The following is an 18,143-nucleotide window of genomic DNA, read 5'->3' on the forward strand; positions in this document are numbered from 1 at the left end:
AATCATTGCACGTTAACTAGGATATCACCACAACAAACGCTATGAGCTGTGGGCGTTAATAAAGGATGAAGCGTTGGTGTATCGAGCTTCGTGAATACACTTTTGACGTGGGTGAGACTGGTACAGACTGCCAGAAGTCAGCTACTTAATCGTTGACCCACGCATTCAAGGTGCAGGGCGAACAGTGTAAAAACACTGTCACATGTACAGTTATGACTACTCACTGTTCATAGGCTAGTTATGTGGGTGGTGGAATTATATAAACATAATGTATGTAGCCCACATTAATACAACCCGTTGTTTGCCGAGTTATGACATTTTACTGTTCACCATGTGTCAGTTTATTTGTTGCTATGACAACTTTAGTATAGCATTGAGGCATTACTAAGCTTGGTAGAAGGTCTGTCATTATTTACATGCATATAGATCCAGTATTAAGCTGGATTTCGCAGATGACCTCCATCATTTTTGAGAACCATAGGCATTGGGTTTTCAGAAAAAATAGGACCCCCTTTCTCCCCAGATATGACACAAATTTTCACCTTGGCCCAAGGACTACTGCTGCTCAGTAATCATTTTTGCGCTGCCGCTCACAGGATGAATATGTGGTGCAAAATAAACTGGCTGCTTTGCGACAAAATTCAAAATACACTTCTCGCTCTTTCTTATGACCCCCAGAATCTCCAGTTCCTGACCCCCTGAATCTTCAGTCACCATGACCCCTTTGAATCGCCAGTTGCCATGTCACCTTGAATCTCCAGTCTGACCCTGATCGCCATTGCCATGTTTGAATCTCCAGTCGCCATAACCCCGAATCTCCAGTCACTATAACCCCTAAATCTCCAGTCACCTATTGCCAGATCTCCAGTCACCATTATTCAGGAAATCTCCAGTAGGTATGACCCCTAAATCTCCAGTCAGCATGACCCCTGAATCACCAGTCGCTGCGACCCTGAATCACCAGTCATCATGGCCCCCAGATCTCCAGTCACCGAGCCCCCTAAACCTCCATCGCCTTGAACCCTCTGAGTCTCTCACTCCATCCCCTACTGCGACCTCCAAAGGAACGGGTTTTTTTTTTTAATGACATTTCGTTCATTGGACCTTAACGTGAGTTAATTTGTACTAATGGTGAAGGTAAGAAAAATCTTTATTGACTTTATATTTAGTAGGACAAAGGCCACGGTGTAATGTTAAGGGTACCTTGGTACAGGTAATGGTAACATTCTAATGTTAATGGCACAGTAGTTTTATAAGTACCTATATTTCTCGTTTGACTGATGATCTTCCGTAGAGAAGTGTGAGGATGTGGGCGTGGCTCAGCTTGTTGGTGTGTGCGGCCTTGGGAAGTGCTAGTGGCCCACGCTCTGCCTTCACCCAGAGAATTGAACCAGTCGATTTTGTTGGCACTGAGTATTACATCACTGGAGGGTGAGTGTTATCCTCTTGAGGGGTTGTCATTAGTATAGATGCACCCACATTGTGAGGGCCATACAATACTAATTATCCAAAGAAAACTCAAACAAGAAACACGTCACACAGAAAAAGAAGACATTTGTAAAAATTTTGTATAGTAAAAATAGAAAACATATATTTCTTTTACATCTTACAAAAGTCGGTTACAATTACCACACACACACACACACATACTCACACATACATATATTGCCTGTATATATATATATATATATATATATATATATATATATATATATATATATATATATATATATATATATATATATATATATATATATATATATATATATATATATATATATATATTATTATATTATATAATTAAGAATAAAGATAAAATAGCCAAATTAATGTTTCACTCAGGTTCAGTTAGGATAGTTGGGTTAGGCTAGGTTGCATTAGGTTAGGTTAGGTTAGGTTAGGTTAGGTTAGGTTAGGTTAAGTTATGCTGATTAGGTTATGTTAGGTTGTGACTTAACCTACTGTAGACACTAGGTTTTCATCAAGAATGATAGCAGCGGTTTTCTGCTGCTATATTTGATTAAATTTTAATTTCCTTTGTGATTTCATTTTTTGATGTGAGAGTTTATCTGAGATATTTAAAGTCCTTCACTAAATCAATATTAAGGTCATCATTTTGCACTAGCTGAATTACTGGTTCATCCCCTCTTGATACTTTCATTACTTTTGTTATCTCCACATTCAGCATGAGTCTTTCTCTCAGCTGTGAATTTGAATGCCTGGAAAGGGCGTTGCAGCCGTTGCATTCCTTGAATGCCTGTAGCCATCCGATCCACATCGCCAGCATATGTGAAACTATTCAGTGTTACATCTTGCAATCTTGCAGTTCTGTTCCTTCTATGCATTCTATTGTCCTATAGATTTTTTTCCAACAAACTTGAACAAGGTAGGTGACAGTAGACAAACCTGCTTTACGCCATTTGTGATGTATATTTATTTATTTATTTGCTTTTTATCCTAGTTGTATACACATTTCATTGAAGGCGTAACATTTCTTCATCATTGTAATCGATCTTTTTGGTATATCAAAATCCTCTATGATGTTCTCTAAGGGAGCTTGGTGAATGGTGGCGTAGTTCTGCTTAAAATCGGACTCCTGGTTCTTTCCCAGAAGTTGACGAATGGTCAAAATCTGTTACTCTCCAATTATATAGTTGATTATGTTTCTAATCTCTTCAACATAATCTTAGCGAAGATTTTGTACAATGATGTTAGTAGAGATATCTCCCTATATTGGCTACACTCAGGTTTTTCCTTTCTATTGATACCATGTATACTCTTCCCCAGATTTGCTGGTATTTCCTCTTTCTCCCTTACCAATGTCATTATTACATAGATCTTCTAGTACATTTCCTTTTCATCATGTTTGAATAGGATTGTATTATAAACTGTAAACAAAATTATAATTCCATTAAACATTTCCTTAATACACGATAAAGAAACATCTTTACTTACATTGATTACAATATATGTCTTCAAATATAGATGCATGGATTTAAAACAAATTAATATTATACATAATGAACCTCATTCAAATTACTCCATAAATTAAACAATTTATACCAAATTACAAAATAAAAATACATCTTCAGCTATCAAGTACTCAGTATCTATAATTATAATAATAGATACTGAATATGTATTTATTAGCCTACCTTAAAGAACACACTGAAACGTTCGTAATAACAAACAAGAAATACATGTAAATATATGTAAATGAACTAAAACAGGAAAAACTTATAATAATAAACTGAACAATTGTTAAAGACTTCACGTATATCACACTATACGAGAATATTAAAAATGGGTTCGCCATAACATACAGCTATCCAGTCAGGAACCCCAGTAGTGCTCCATAAACTTCCACCATTAATTTTGTATCATCTGCAAATATCCTGATGTATGATGTTACTTCCCTTGGCTGATCATTGACAAAAACAAAGGACAACACAGGGCCCCCAAGACAGAAACTTGTGCCAGTGTTTTAGTACCTTACCATCCTGATGAATACCTTTCCTTAACTACTGTTCTCACCACTCTTCTGCTTTGATATGTTCTTATCCCCTTCATACATCCTCACTACCTCCCATCCCCTTAACGTTTAGGTCGTCACGTTTATCTAGAACCTTCCCACCATCACCACCAGTAGTCTTAATAACTGCTCTTTAGCTTTGAACAAAATTATAAGAGTTTTTCTTTCTCCCCCTCCTCCTCCGCAACATAAATATTTGTAGGTTATCTGTATTTCTCAAAAGATACGGCTCCTCTATAACAGTGGTTTCTCCTTGTGTGTGTGTCTGTGTGTGTGTGTGTGTGTGGTTCTCAGTTAAAGTGTAGAGGTGTTGCAGGGGCGGTAGAGGTGACAGCTCCACCCCGGATATGCTGGAGGACTTGCGACGGGGCCATGAAGGACTCATAGTCAAGCTCAACGACGTCAGCAGGGCCATCAAGGTGAGATCTGAGGGGTGGCCAAGTGAACCCGTCGGTTACTTCTTCTTCGTGGAGTCAAGTGCGTGAGGCCGTCAGTACCATCTATTTCTTAACACTGATGATATATTAATGGCTAACTTACTAGTAGCACAGCTTCTCTCACTTCTATATATTAAAGTGACAGGGCATGATAAATTGGTCCATGCTACTTGAGGTCAAAATCGTTAGTTCTTTACGAAATCATGAGAGGTTTGTCAGTTGCATTATGAGTATAGAATGGAAAGTTTATCATGGACAGTGAAGAATGATGTTCGCTGACATACCTCGTAAAATTAAAAAAAAAAAAAAAACGACGCAACTACCAGAAAGGTTCAAGATTTATGCCACAACTACCTGTATTGCAAATAAAGAAAATATATTTGAAAACTACAGTAAGTACTCAGTAATTTCATAAATACAAGAAATTAACTGAAGTCATTAGTAGGTTATACAAACCTAACTTTAAAAAATCCTTTAGACTGCTAAACAATCCATATAGTAACCCACTATTGTGAATCAATCAACTTTACAACACTCAGCAGTCAACAGTAACTTTAGTAGTCTTTTTACCGTTTCCTCCTCTCAACTCACTTGATGGTTTAGGGATTTCAAATTCTCAGAAGGCCCATCTTCTCTCAAAATATTTATCTCTAACTCTACTCTATAGGAGGGCGGGCAAGAGGTGCGCCATCTGGCACTGATGGAGCCAGATTTTCAGGTCTTGACACCAGCACTTGTATATAAACAGGGTCACTGATGAAGTCTATTACCTGAACACTTGAACTCCTTCTCCACTACAGGGTAAATAAACCTTAAATTGTATAGTACTCATAAACAGACGTTTCATGTACACTGCAAATGCATTTTTTATCCGGAACGATTATCTTGAAACATCAACACGGAATGGCACCATCAAACACAGGTGCTCGTAATGATACCAAGTGACTCACAGGTGCTCAAAATAACGGTAAGTGATTCAGAGGTGCTCATAATTATGGCAAGTGATTCATAAGTGCTCACAATGACGCCAAATTACTCACAGGTGCTCAAATTGAAGTTAGATGATTCAGAGGTGCTCATAATGACGTTAAGTGGCTCACAGGTGCTCATAATGACAGAAAATGACTCATAAATGCTCAAAATGACACTAAGTGACACAGAGATGCTCATAATGATGGAAAGTGACTCACAAGTGTTAATAATGGTGACAAATTACTCACAGATACTCACAGTAGCTTTATATCAGGAAAAAAAAACATTTATTGATGCCTTCACTTAAACAAGAGGGGTACCAATATTAAAAGTGAATTTGAGTGTTAGCGTTGATGTGTGCATAAAACTGCAGTCTTCTTTTACATATGCCTATTTTGTGCGACTGTATTTTCTCCAATTAATTTTACGCATTGAAGTTATGCCCACATTCAAAACAATTGATAGTGCTAAATTTCACATCCGATTTCAATATTTCACACAGATTCCAAACACAAATTCACTGCAACCCTTATAATATTGTAAGTTAGTGACAGGTGGTGGGATGTCCTGAAGATTCGACCCATTTTATTTTGCTTGGAAACCCTCTCAGGTAGCGTCAATGTGGGTTATCTTCATGTGGTATATACTGGGGTTAAGGCAATTCTTCAGGTGAACCCAAATCGCTTATATGTGCCACAGGAGGACGAGCTGAAGTTAAACAACGTGTTTTACAAGCTGGGCCGCCACGACACAGACCTGGAAGGTGTTGGCAATAACGTACAGAGACTCACCACAAGCACGGGACGTATAGAGGCCAAGCTCAACAAACACGCCTATAACGTGAGTTTATATTACTTAAGTCTGATTGATGGTAGTTGAGATATGTCATTATGGAAGTTGTGATAGTCTATGGTGGAGGGTGTGTTGGTCTATGGTGGTGGTTGTGTTAGTCTATGGTGGTGGTTGTGCTAGTCTATGGTGGAGGTTGTGATAGTCTATGGTGGAGGTTGTGTTAGTCTATGGTGGGTTGTGTTAGTCTATGGTGGAGGTTGTGTTAGTCTATGGTGGTGGTTGTGTTAGTCTATGGTGATGTTAGTCTATGGTGGGTGGTTGTTATTCTATGGTGGTGGTTGTGTTAGTCTATGGTGGTGGTTGTGGTATTCGATGGTGGTCGTTGTGTTGGTCTATGGTGGAGGTTGTGTTAGTCTATGGTGGAGGTTGTGTTAGTCTATGGTGGTGGTTGTGTTATTCTATGGTGGTGGTTGTGTTAGTCTATGGTGGTGGTTGTGGTATTCGATGATGGTCGTGTGTTGGTCTATGGTGGAGGTTGTGTTAGTCTATGGTGGAGGTTGTGTTAGTCTATGGTGGTGGTTGTGTTAGTCATTGGTGGTTGTGTTAGTCTATGGTGGTGGTTGTGTTTATTCTATGGTGGTGGTTGTATTCTATGGTGGTTGTTGTGTTGGTCTATGGTGGTGGTTGTGTTAGTCTATGGTGGTGGTTGGTATTCTATGGTGGTGGTTGTGTTAGTCTATGGTGGTGGTTGTGTTGTTAGTCTATGGTGGTGGTTGTGTTATTCTATGGTGGTGGTTGTGGTATTCTATGGTGGAGGTTGGATAGTCTATGGTGGAGGTTGTGTTAGTCTATGGTGGTGGTTGTGTTAGTCTATGGTGGAGGATGTGTTAGTCTATGGTGGTGGTTGTGTTAGTCTATGGTGGTGGTTGTGTTAGTCTATGGTGGAGTTTGTGGTATTCTATGGTGGTGGTTTTGTTAGTCTATGGTGGTGATTGTGTTAGTCTATGGTGGTGGTTGTGTTATTCTATGGTGGTGGTTGTGTTAGTCTATGGTGGAGGTTGTGTTTGTCTACTGTGAAGTTTGTGTTAGTCTATGGTGGTGGTTGTGTTAGTCTATGGTGGTGGTTGTGTATGTGTCAATGGTGGTGGTTGTGTTAGTCTATGGTGGGTGGTTGTGTTAGTCTATGGTGGTGGTTGTGGTATTCTATGGTGGTCGTTGTGTTGGTGTATGGTGGAGGTTGTGTTAGTCTATGGTGGAGGTTGTGTTAGTCTAGGTGGTGGTTGTGTCAGACTATAGTGGTGGTTGTGTTAGTCTATGGTGGTGGTTGTATTAGTCTATGGTGGAGTTTGTGTTAGTCTATGGTGGAGGTTGTGTTAGTCTATGGTGGTGGTTGTGGTATTCTATGGTGGTCGTTGTGTTAGTCTATGGTGGAGTTTGTGTTAGTCTATGGTGGTGGTTGTGGTATTCTATGGTGGTCGTTGGGTTAGTCTATGGTGGAGTTTGTGTTAGTCTATGGTGGTGGTTGTTAGACTATAGTGGTGGTTGTGTTCAGCTGGTGGTGGTTGTATTAGTCTATGGTGGGTTTGTGTTGGTCTATGGTGGAGGTTGTGTTAGTCTATGGTGGTGGTTGTGTTAGTCTATGGTGGGGGTTGTGTTAGTCTATGGTGGTGGTTGTATTAGTCTATGGTGGAGGTTGTTAGTCTTTGGTGGAGGTTGTGTTAGTGTATGGTGGTGGTTGTGTTGATTTATGGTGGTGGTTGTGGCATTCTATTGTGGTGGTTGTATTAGTCTATGGTGGTGGTTGTATTAGTCTATGGTGGGTTTGTGTTAGTCTATGGTGGAGGGTTGTGTTAGTCTATGGTGGTGGTCGTGTTAGTCTATGGTGGTGGTTGTGTTAGTCTATGGTGGTGGTTGTATTAGTCTATGGTGGGTTTGTGTCAGTCTATGGTGGAGGTTGTGTTAGTCTATGGTGATGGTTGTCTTAGTCTATGGTGGTGGTTGTGTTAGTCTATGGTGGTGGTTGTGTTAGTCTATGGTGGTGGTTGTATTAGTCTATGGTGGAGTTGTGTCAGTCTATGGTGGAGGTTGTGTTAGTCTATGGTGATGGTTGTCTTAGTCTATGGTGGTGGTTGTGTTAGTCTATGGTGGTGGTTGTGTTGGTCTATGGTGGTGGTTGTGTTAGTCTATGGTGGTGGTTGTGTTAGTATATTGGTGGTAATTTAGTCTATGGTGGTGGTTGTGTTAGTCTATGGTGGTGGTTGTGTTAATCTATGGTGGTGGTTGTGTTTTTCTATGGTGGTGGTTGTGTTAGTCTATGGTGGTGGTTGTGGTATTCGATGGTGGTCGTTGTGTTGGTCTATGGTGGAGGTTGTGTTAGTCTATGGTGGAGGTTGTGTTAGTCTATGGTGGTGGTTGTGTTATCTATGGTGGTGGTTTAGTCTATGGTGGTGGTTGTGTTAGTCTATGGTGGTGGTTGTGGTATTCTGGGTGGTCGTTGTGTTGGTCTATGGTGGTGGTTGTGTTAGTCTATGGTGGTGGATGTGGTATTCTATGGTGGTGGTTGTGTTAGTCTATGGTGGTGGTTTGTGTTAGTCTATGGTGGTGGTTGTGTTATTCTATGGTGGTGGTTGTATTCTATGGTGGAGGTTGTGTTAGTCTATGGTGGAGGTTGTGTTAGTCTATGGTGGTGGTTGTGTTAGTCTATGGTGGAGGATGTGTTAGTCTATGGTGGTGGTTGTGTTAGTCTATTGGTGGTTGTTGTTTAGTCTATGGTGGTGGCTGTGTTAGTCTATGGTGGTGGTTGTGTTTTTATGGTCGTGGTTGTGTTGATTTATGTGGTGGTTGTGTTAGTCTATGGTGGTGGTTGTGTTTTCTATGGTGTTGTGTTATTCTATTGGTGGTTGTAATATCTGGTGGGTTTGTGGTATTCTAGTGGTCGTTGTGTGGGCTATGGTGGAGTTGTGTTAGTCTATGGTGGAGGTTGTGTTTGTCTACTGTGAAGTTTGTGTTAGTCTATGGTTGGTTGTGTTAGTCTATGGTGGTGGTTGTGTATGTCTATGGTGGTGGTTGTGTTAGTCTATGGTGGTGGTTGTGTTAGTCTATGGTGGTGGTTGTGGTATTCTATGGTGGTCGTTGTGTTGGTGTATGGTGGAGGTTGTTAGTCTATGGTGGAGGTTGTGTCAGACTAGTGGTGGTTGTGTCAGACTATAGTGGTGGTTGTGTTAGTCTATGGTGGTGGTTGTGTCGATAGTGGTGGTTTGTGTTAGTCTATGGTGGTTGGTTGTTAGTCTATGGTGGGTTGTGTTGTCTTATTGGGTTGTGTTAGTCTATGGTGGAGGTTGTGTTAGTCTATGGTGGTGGTTGTGGTATTCTAGGTGGTCGTTGTGTTAGATGGTGGGTTGTGTAGTCTATGGTGGTCGTTGTGTTAGTCTATGGTTTATTGTTGTCTATGTAGTTGGTTTTGTTTAAGACTATAGTGGTGGTTGTGTTAGTCAATGGTGGTGGTTGTATTAGTCTATGGTGGAGTTTGTGTTAGTCTATTGGAGTTGTGTTAGTCTATGGTGGTGGTTGTGTTAGTCTATGGTGGAGGTTGTGTTAGTCTATGGTGGTGGTTGTGTTAGTCTTTGGTGGAGGTTGTGTAGTCTATGGTGGTGGTTGTGTTGATTTGGTGGTTGTGGTATTCTATTGTGGTGGTTGTATTAGTCTATGGTGGAGTTTGTGTTAGTCTATGGTGGAGGTTGTGTTAGTCTATGGTGGTGGTTGTGTTAGTCTATGGTGGAGGTTGTGTTAGTCTATGGTGGTGGTTGTGATAGTCTATGGTGGTGGTTGTATTAGTCTATGGTGGAGGTTGTGTTAGTCTTTGGTGGAGGTTGTGTTAGTCTATGTGGTGGTTGTGTTGATTTATGGTGGTGGTTGGTATTCTATTGTGGTGGTTGTATTAGTCTATGGTGGTGGTTGTATTAGTCTATGGTGGAGTTTGTGTTAGTCTATGGTGGAGGTTGTGTTAGTCTATGGTGGTGGTCGTGTTAGTCTATGGTGTGGTGGTTGTGTTAGTCTATGTTGGTGGTTGTATTAGTCTATGGTGGGTTTGTGTGAGTCTATGGTGGAGGTTGTGTTAGTCTTGGTGGTGGTTGTCTTAGTCTATGGTGGTGGTTGTGTTAGTCTATATTGGTGGTTGTGTTAGTCTATGGTGGTGTCTTAGTCTATGGTGGTGGTTGTGTTAGTCTATTGGTGGTTGTTAGTCTATGGTGGTGGTTGTGTTAGTCTATGGTGGTGGTTGTGTTGGTCGATGGTGGTGGTTGTGTTAGTCTATGGTGGTGGTTCTGTTGTCTATGGTGGTCGTTGTGTTGGTCTATGGTGGAGGTTGTGTTTGTTTATGGTGGTGGTTTGTTAAGTCTATGGTGGTGGTTGTGTTAGTCTATGGTGGTCGTTGTGTTAGTCTATGGTGGTGGTTGTGTTAGTCTATGGTGGTGGTTGTGTTAGTCTATGGTGGTGGTTGTGTTAGTCTATGGTGGTGGTTCTGTTAGTCTGTGGTGTTGTGTTGGTCTATGGTGGAGGTTGTGTTTGTTTATGGTGGAGGTTGTGTTAGTCTATGGTGGTGGTTGTGTTAGTCTATGGTGGTGGTTGTGTTGTCTATGGTGGAGGTTGTGTTAGTTTATGGTGGAGGTTGTAGTCTATGGTGGTGGTTGTGTTGGTCTATGGTGGTGGTTGTGTTAGTATATGGTGGAGGTTGTGTTAGTCTATGGTGGTGGTTTTGTTGTATTCTATGGTGGTCGTTGTGGTATTCCATGGTGGTGGTTGTGTTAGCCTATGGTGGAGGTTGTGTTAGTCTATGGTCGTGGTTGTGTTAGTCTATGGTGTCGGTTGTGTTTGTTTATGGTGTCGGTTGTGTTAGTCTATGGTGGTGGTTGTGTTAGTCTATGGCGGTGATTGTGTTAGTCTATGTGGTGGTGGTTGTGTTAGTCTATGGTGGAGGTTGTGTTATTCTATGGTGGACTTGTGTTAGGCTATGGTGGTGGTTGTGATATTCTATGGTAGTGGTTGTGTTAGTTTATTGTGGTGCTTGTGTTAGTCTATGGTGAGGTTGTGTTAATCTATGGTGGAAGTTGTGTTAGTCTGGTGGTGGTTGTGTTTGTCTATGGTGGTGGTTGTGTTAGTTATGGTGGAGTTGTGTTAGTCTATGGTGGAGTTGTGTTAGTTTATGGTGGAGTTGTGTTAGTCTGGTGGTGGTTGTGTTATTCTATGGTGGAGTTGTGTTAGTCTATGGTGGAGTTGTGTTAGTCGTATGGTGGTGTGTTATTCTATGGTGCAGCTGTGTTAGTCTATGGCGGTGGTTGTGTTATTCTATGGTGGTGGTTGTGTTATTCTATGGTGGTGGTTGTGTTATTCTATGGTGCAGTTGTGTTAGTCTATGGTGGTGGTTGTTATTTATTCTATGGTGGTGGTTGTGTTATTCTATGGTTGCAGTTGTGTTAATCTATGGTGGTGGTTTGTAATATTCTATGGTGCAGTTGTGTTAGTCTAAAGTGGTTGTTGTGTTATTCTATGGTTTTGGTTGTTTAGTCTATGGTGGTGGTTGTGTTATTCTATGGTGGTGGTTGTGTTATTCCATGGTGCAGTTGTGTTAGTCTATGGTGGTGGTTGTGTTATTCTATGGTGCAGTTGTGTTAGTCTATTGTGGTGGTTGTGTTAGTCTATGGTGGAGGTTGTGATAATCTATGGTGGAGGTTGTGTTAGTCTATGGTGGTGGTTGTGTTTGTCTATGGTGGTGGTTGTTTTATTCTATGGTGGTGGTTTGTTATTCTATGGTGCAGTTGCGTTAGTCTATGGTGGTGGTTGTGTTATTCTATGGTCCAGTTGTGTTAGTCTGGTGGAGGTTGTGTTAGTCTATGGTGGTGGTTGTGTTTGTCTTAATTGGTGGTTGTGTGTTTGTCTATGGTGGTGGTTGTGTTAGTTTAATAATAATAATAATAATAATTGACGGTTTATTGAAAAATGTTGGTGGTTGTGTTTGTCTATGGTGGTGGTTGTGTTTGTCTATGGTGGTGGTTGTGTTAGTTTAATAATAATAATAATAATAATTGACGGTTTATGAAAAATGTTGGTGGTTGTATTAGTCTATGGTGGATATTGTGTTAGTCTATGGTGGTGGTTGTGTTAGTCTATGGCGGTGGTTGTGTTAGTCTATGGTGGAGGTTGTGTTTGTCTGCTGTGAATTTTGTGTTTGTCTATGGTGGTGGTTGTGTTAGTCTATGGTGGAGGTTGTGTTAGTCAATGGTGGTGGTTGTGTTAGTCTATGGTGGTGGTTGTGTTAGTCTCTGGTGGTGGTTGTGTTAGTCTATGGCAGAAGTTGTGTTTGTCTATGGCAGAGGTTGTGTTAGTCTATGGTGGAGGTTGTGTTATTCTATGGTGGTGGTTGTCTTCGTCTATGGTGGTAGTTGTGTTAGACTATAGTGGTGGTTGTGTTAGTCTATGGTGGAGGTTGCGTTAGTCTATGGTGGTGGTTGTGTTAGTCTATGTGAGTTTGTTCATGGTGGAGGTTGTGTTAGCCTATGTTCAGCCCTGACTTCCATTTATACACCTCTATCATATCGCCACTCACTCTACTGTACGTCTCTTGAAGGAGTGTAAATTAAGATGATTTAACCTGTCTCTGTGCTCAAGGTTCCTAGTGCCCGGGATTAGTCTTGTCATTCTCCTCTGAATTCTTTCCAAGGATTCAATATCGATTCTGTAATACGGTGTCAGAATTGCACTCCATAATCCAAGTTAGGTCTCCTGCCGGATGATATAGTTTTTAGATGACCTCGATAGTCATGTAACTAACACCTTGACAATTCCCTTCCTTAATAGCCTTGTTTCGAGCAAATACATATTGTTTATTTGGCTTAAGATTCCTACTTATTATTACCCAAACTTCTTGCAATCGGATTTCTTAATAACATCGTTCTTCATCTAGCATCTGGTTTCCCTATTTACATCTCCTATACTGAGTTCTTTACATTTGTCCACATTGAATTTCATTTGCCATTTTTCAGACCATTCGAAAAATTTTTTTAGATCTTCCTGTATTTTTGCGGAGTCCTCGGCAGATTTAATTACAAGCCCTATTTTAGTGTCATCAGCAAATTTACTTAAGTTGCTATCTACGCCGATATCTATGTCGTTTATGTATATAACATATAATAATGATCCAAGTACTAAGCCTTGGGGAACTCCACTATTGATGTTACTCCAATCGGATTTAGTGCCGTTGATGCTCAATCTCTGTTTCCTCTCCTGTAACCACGCTCTAATCCATTTTAGAATATCTCCTTAAATGCCATGAGCCTCCACTTTTTATTAGTCTTTCGTGGGGGACTCTGTCGAAGGCTTTGCTAAAACGAGAGATAAACCACATCATAATTGTGCCCCTAGTCCACTCATTGAAAAACAGATGAAAACAATGTTAATAGATTAGGTAGACATGAACGCCAGCTTTTGAAGCCATATTGGGAATCATTGATCAACTGGTGCTTCTCCAGGTGATTTCAAATAGAGTTTGAAATGATTGCTTCCAGTAATTTGCCTACAATTCATGTTTGACTAATTGGATGGTAGTTATGGGATAGTGATTTATCTCCCTTCTTGAAAATCGGTATTACATTTGCTATCCTCCAGATTTTTGGTACTGCACCCGATTTTAAGGACATGTTATAACAACTTTGCGAAGGACATACTAAGCTCTTCCTTACATGGATAAACCTAGACTCACGTGAGTTACCTGTCAGATACCAAATTGCGGGTTACAAATTATTCCATATACCAATTAGCGAATCAGAAAGGAGACGGGTAACCAATCTATATCAGGGATAATCTGAAGTGTGAAATAATTACGGGAAATCCAAAACTGAGCGGAATACAGAAACAATTTGGATAGAATTAATCGATGGTAGGGAAAATTTATCACGGGGTAATATATATACCTCCTAATCTTGATAGGTGTGGAAGCGACTTATGTGGAACGAAATATAAGGGCTTTCCATATAGCAAAGATCTGTATAGCGAGCGAATATAACTTTAGCCAAATCGATTGGAATGACCTTACGGGTAACTCAGAATCAGAGGATTTTTCTTGAAACGATCGGACTGTTTCCTAAGTCAACATATAACCGAACCCACCCGGGGTAATAACTTATACTCGATTTAGTTCTGTCAAACAGAGAGAAAACCTCATTAGTAATGTCGGGGTAGGGGAACGAACTTGCAAACGGGATCACAAGAAATTAGATTCCAGTTAGAATTTCAGGACAGCCATAAGAAGAAATTTCTAAAGAATCCCAGATTTCAGAAGGGCAAACTTTGATAGTTTGACAGGGCAGTTGAGAGAGGGGGTATCACGCTTGAGGGTGTTATGACCTCATGAGGGAGTGACCTCACTCAATGTACCCGAAGGGCATGACCTCACCTACCGGAGACCTGCCGGTTAGATTGACCTGATAACAACGAGGATCGGACGTTGTCGAGTTCCACAACAATTTAAATAATGAGTTACTTAATGCAAAAGCCAGAACATACCATACAAAAAACTCAGATCAAACAACAATGACCTAAATGGATAAATAATTATTTACAGAACATTATTGGACAAAGGAAGGCTATAGGTAGGAGAAAAATTGAGATTGAAATTTACCTCGGAGATTACTATAAAGGTATTGGCCGGTAGGAGTTAAGACCGAGATGAGGAAAAACCAGAGGAATAATGAACTGAAGATAACAAGGATGCAGAAGTCAAACCCCAAAGGATTCCATCAAATATATCCAAACTAAAACACGAAAAAGATTGAAATGAGCAATAACTTGAATAAATATTTTTTCAACAGTTTTCACCACCGAAATTTAAACATATGATACCCGATGCTCCGACTCTATTCAAGAATAGTAGAAGAAAATAAATTAAACAAGATAGTAGTGACTAGTAACGATGTTAAAGTAAGCAAATAGATAAACTAAACCTAATAAGTCACCAGGTCCCGATAGGATATTTGCCCAGGTATTAAAAGGAATGTAAGGAAAAGGCTTAGTATGCCCTTAGCAGATGTTTAACATGTCATAAAAAGCAGGTGTAGTACCAGAATCCTGGAGAATAGCAGATAGAAATACCGATTTTCAAGAAAGGTAGAATCACTATCCTCTAACTACCGTTCAATCAGTCTAACATCAATTGTAGGCAAACTGCAAATAATCATGTCAAACTTTCTATTCGAAATCACCAGGAGAAGCACAAGTTGATCAATGATTCCCAACATAGCTTCACAAGCAGGCGCTCATGGCTAACTAATCTAACATTGTTTTTCATCATTTTTCGAATTAGTGGGCAGAGAGGCACAATTATTATATGGTATATATAGAGCTTAAGCAAAATAACTGACAGGAGTCCCCACGAGGAAGCTAATAAGAAATTAGGCTCATGGCATTAAAAGGTGATATTCTAAAATGGATTAGGGCGTGGTTACAGGACGAAAACAGAAGTGGTGATAACGGCACTAAATCCCCATTCGAGAACAACGTCACTAGTGGAGTTCACAAGGCTCAGTACTTGGACCATTATTATTTATTATATGCATTAACGGCTTTTAGATATCAGCGTAGACAGCAACATAAGTAAATTTGCTGATGACACTAAAATAGGACGTGTGATTAAATCTGTGAGGACTCCATAAAAACTACAGGAAGATCTAAAAATTTTCCGAATGGTCTGAAAAATGGCAGATGAAATTCAATGTGTGGACAAATGTCTTAATTACTCAGTATAGGAGATGTAAACAGAAGCAGATACCAGATGAACAACGATGTTATTGAGAAATCCGACTGCGAGAGAGATTTGGGAGTAATGATAAGCCAGGAATCTTAAAGTCAAGTAAACAATGTGTATTTACTGAAAGCAAAAGCTAATAAGTACGGGTTCATACAAAGGTGCTAGTTACTAGACTAGCGAGGTCGTTAAAACTATTTCTTAGCGCGTGAGACCTCGCAGATTACATGATTCAGTTCTGGTCACTGTACTACAGAATGGATATAGAATCATGGAAAGAATTCAGAGGGAGAATAAGCAAGAGACTAATCCCGAGCATTAGGAACCTTGAGTACAGAGACAGGTTAAAGCATCTTAATTTGCACTCCTTCGAGAGCGTAGAGTGAGGGGCCACATATCGAGGTGTATAAATGGAAGTCAGGGGCTAAACAAAGGGGACATTACAAAAGGTACTCAAAGTATCAGCCAGGAGCAAACTCGTAACAATGGTTTTAAATTTGACAAATTTAGATTTAGGCGCAAGTAGGTAAACATTGGTTTGAAGCTTAGGTAGTGGACGACTGGAACAAGTTATCCCAAATATCATAAGCCTCGGAGAAATACGCTGGCGAGCTTCAAACGCCAGGTTGGATGGATATAAGCAATGAGGCTGGGTGTAAGGGACTGCCCGGTATGAATAATAGGCCTGCTGCAGTTTCCTCCATTTTTGATGTTCAAATGTTCTTATGTTGACCCCCCTTCGGAGTGACAATTTCACGCTCCAGGGATGCAGACAACATCTTTACCCCCGCGCGATTCAAGTTTATCCCGTCACGACTGTGCAGGTAATCGTTGTCATAGAATCGTCGCCAGTTATCAATGAATGCCCAACCATTGGTTGCACAATGTTTTTTCCAGTTGGCAATTTATAGCAAATTGCTAGACAGCCATTAATTGCCAACTTCTCTTCTAGGTAAGATACCACATACTATTGGATCCTCCCTATCTCTAACCTTTCCTAGCGCCTCCCCATACCTCTTGAAAAGTTCCTCGCCCCTAACCTTTCCTATTTCGTTGCCGCCTTCACTAAGACACACTACTGGCTTGGTACCCTCCCCTGACAAAACCCTATCTATCCTCTCAGCTACATGCCCTATCCCAGCCCCAGGAAAACACACCCTACTTCTACGTTTCCTATCTCTTGCACAAAAAGTCCTATCTAAGAACCTACCTGGCTGTCCCCAACTACCACGACCTTACCGCTAGACAGGATTTGACCAACTGCCCTTTCCTCTCCTGCCACCACACTCTCCTGCCTCTTCTCTTCCTCGCCAGCTTCCTCCAACTCTTGGTATGGGTTACGGCAATCCACACCCTGGGTAGCTGAACAAATACTCTCCACTCCTGGTCCTCCTTCGTAGGTGTTCTGTTTGGCAGGACACCCATCTGAAGGAGTTTAGTCCTGAGGGCTTCGTTCTCCCCCTTCAAAACGTCCATCTCCCTCTGCAAATGCTTCAGCTCCAGTTCCAGCTCACTCAACACGGCGACCATTTCCTATGGTCACTAACACGAGCACACAGAGGCACGTCCTTCTCCACGCTAGGTCTGGTCGGGACTGAGGGAATAGATGGACCTACCGTGAAGAGCCAGGCCAATATTTGAGACAAAAGTATCAATTCCTAAACATTGTATTAATGGGCTGGAGTTCTGAATACTTAGTGAGCTTGAGAGAAAGATTCGATGACGCCCTACCAGCCAATAATAGTCATTAAAACCGTGAGATATAGTTATCTTGCAGACAGAACAACCTCGTTCTCAATGGCCCTTAGCGAAAATTATGTCTATACACTCAGATAAGGAAGGAATACTAAGAATAGTAAAGGTCCTGGCAAGGGGACAAATAAGTCTGCAAACTATAGATAAATTGATCCATTTCGAATTACATGAAATTCTCAAGGATCCCGAAGAGACTCTCACAGTATAAGACTCAGTAAAATATCAAACACCAGTATACGTGCTAAGTGTGCAGGAAGTAAAATGTAACACAAGTTCCAAAAAGTAAAATTATGATAAGTGCAAGGCAAATTCCATAATAATTAACACCTTAGAATGTAGAACCGGCAACCCTCTACTCGTACAGTACTTTTACTCACTCTAATGCTAACTGGGTCGTAATAACGGGTTGTCTCTATGGTCTAAATACATTAAAACTAAGTACAGTATTGCTAGCTTTTGAACTTTTAATAGAGGTTCATTCAATAAGAATGGCTTAAAACCGTTTTTAGTGTCTGACTATGGTTATTCGAAACAAAAAACAAAATTACATTTCATTGTCATAGTAAGACAAATGCTTTTCTTCACGAGAAATATAAACGAAGAAACAGAAGAAAATAAGTAATGAGCCATGGAGGTAAAGGTCATTCATACCTCACTCTGGTAAAGGAACAGGCCCTTACTCGGAGATTCAATTGGCTTTGAGACATCTTAATTGTTTTCAATGTTAGAAAACATTTATGGACGAATTTAGTTTTAACAATTAATTAGATTTTTTTTTAAATATTTCCCAACAAAATTCCCAGTCGAGTACTACACTAAGATACACTTAATGACTGCCCGTTAAACATCAACCTCTGAATTA

At 40.4% G+C, this 18,143-nt stretch overlaps 1 protein-coding gene across 1 annotated transcript in view; it reads left to right on the forward strand.

Annotated features, from left to right (window-relative positions):
- Window positions 1-1,298: 1,298 nt before the first annotated feature.
- LOC121872262 overlaps window positions 1,299-18,143 on the forward strand; it is an 88,126-nt gene continuing 71,281 nt past the window's right edge. The window contains exons 1-3 of the mRNA XM_042374928.1: window positions 1,299-1,431; window positions 3,849-3,951; window positions 5,641-5,781. Of these exons, the coding sequence (XP_042230862.1) occupies window positions 1,307-1,431; window positions 3,849-3,951; window positions 5,641-5,781 (369 nt within the window). The 5' untranslated portion in view covers window positions 1,299-1,306. The remainder of the gene's footprint in view (window positions 1,432-3,848; window positions 3,952-5,640; window positions 5,782-18,143) is intronic.

This window comes from Homarus americanus, unplaced genomic scaffold, assembly GCF_018991925.1.
Source record: "Homarus americanus isolate GMGI-L3 unplaced genomic scaffold, GMGI_Hamer_2.0 scaffold5589, whole genome shotgun sequence".
Taxonomy (NCBI): Eukaryota; Metazoa; Arthropoda; class Malacostraca; order Decapoda; family Nephropidae; genus Homarus; species Homarus americanus.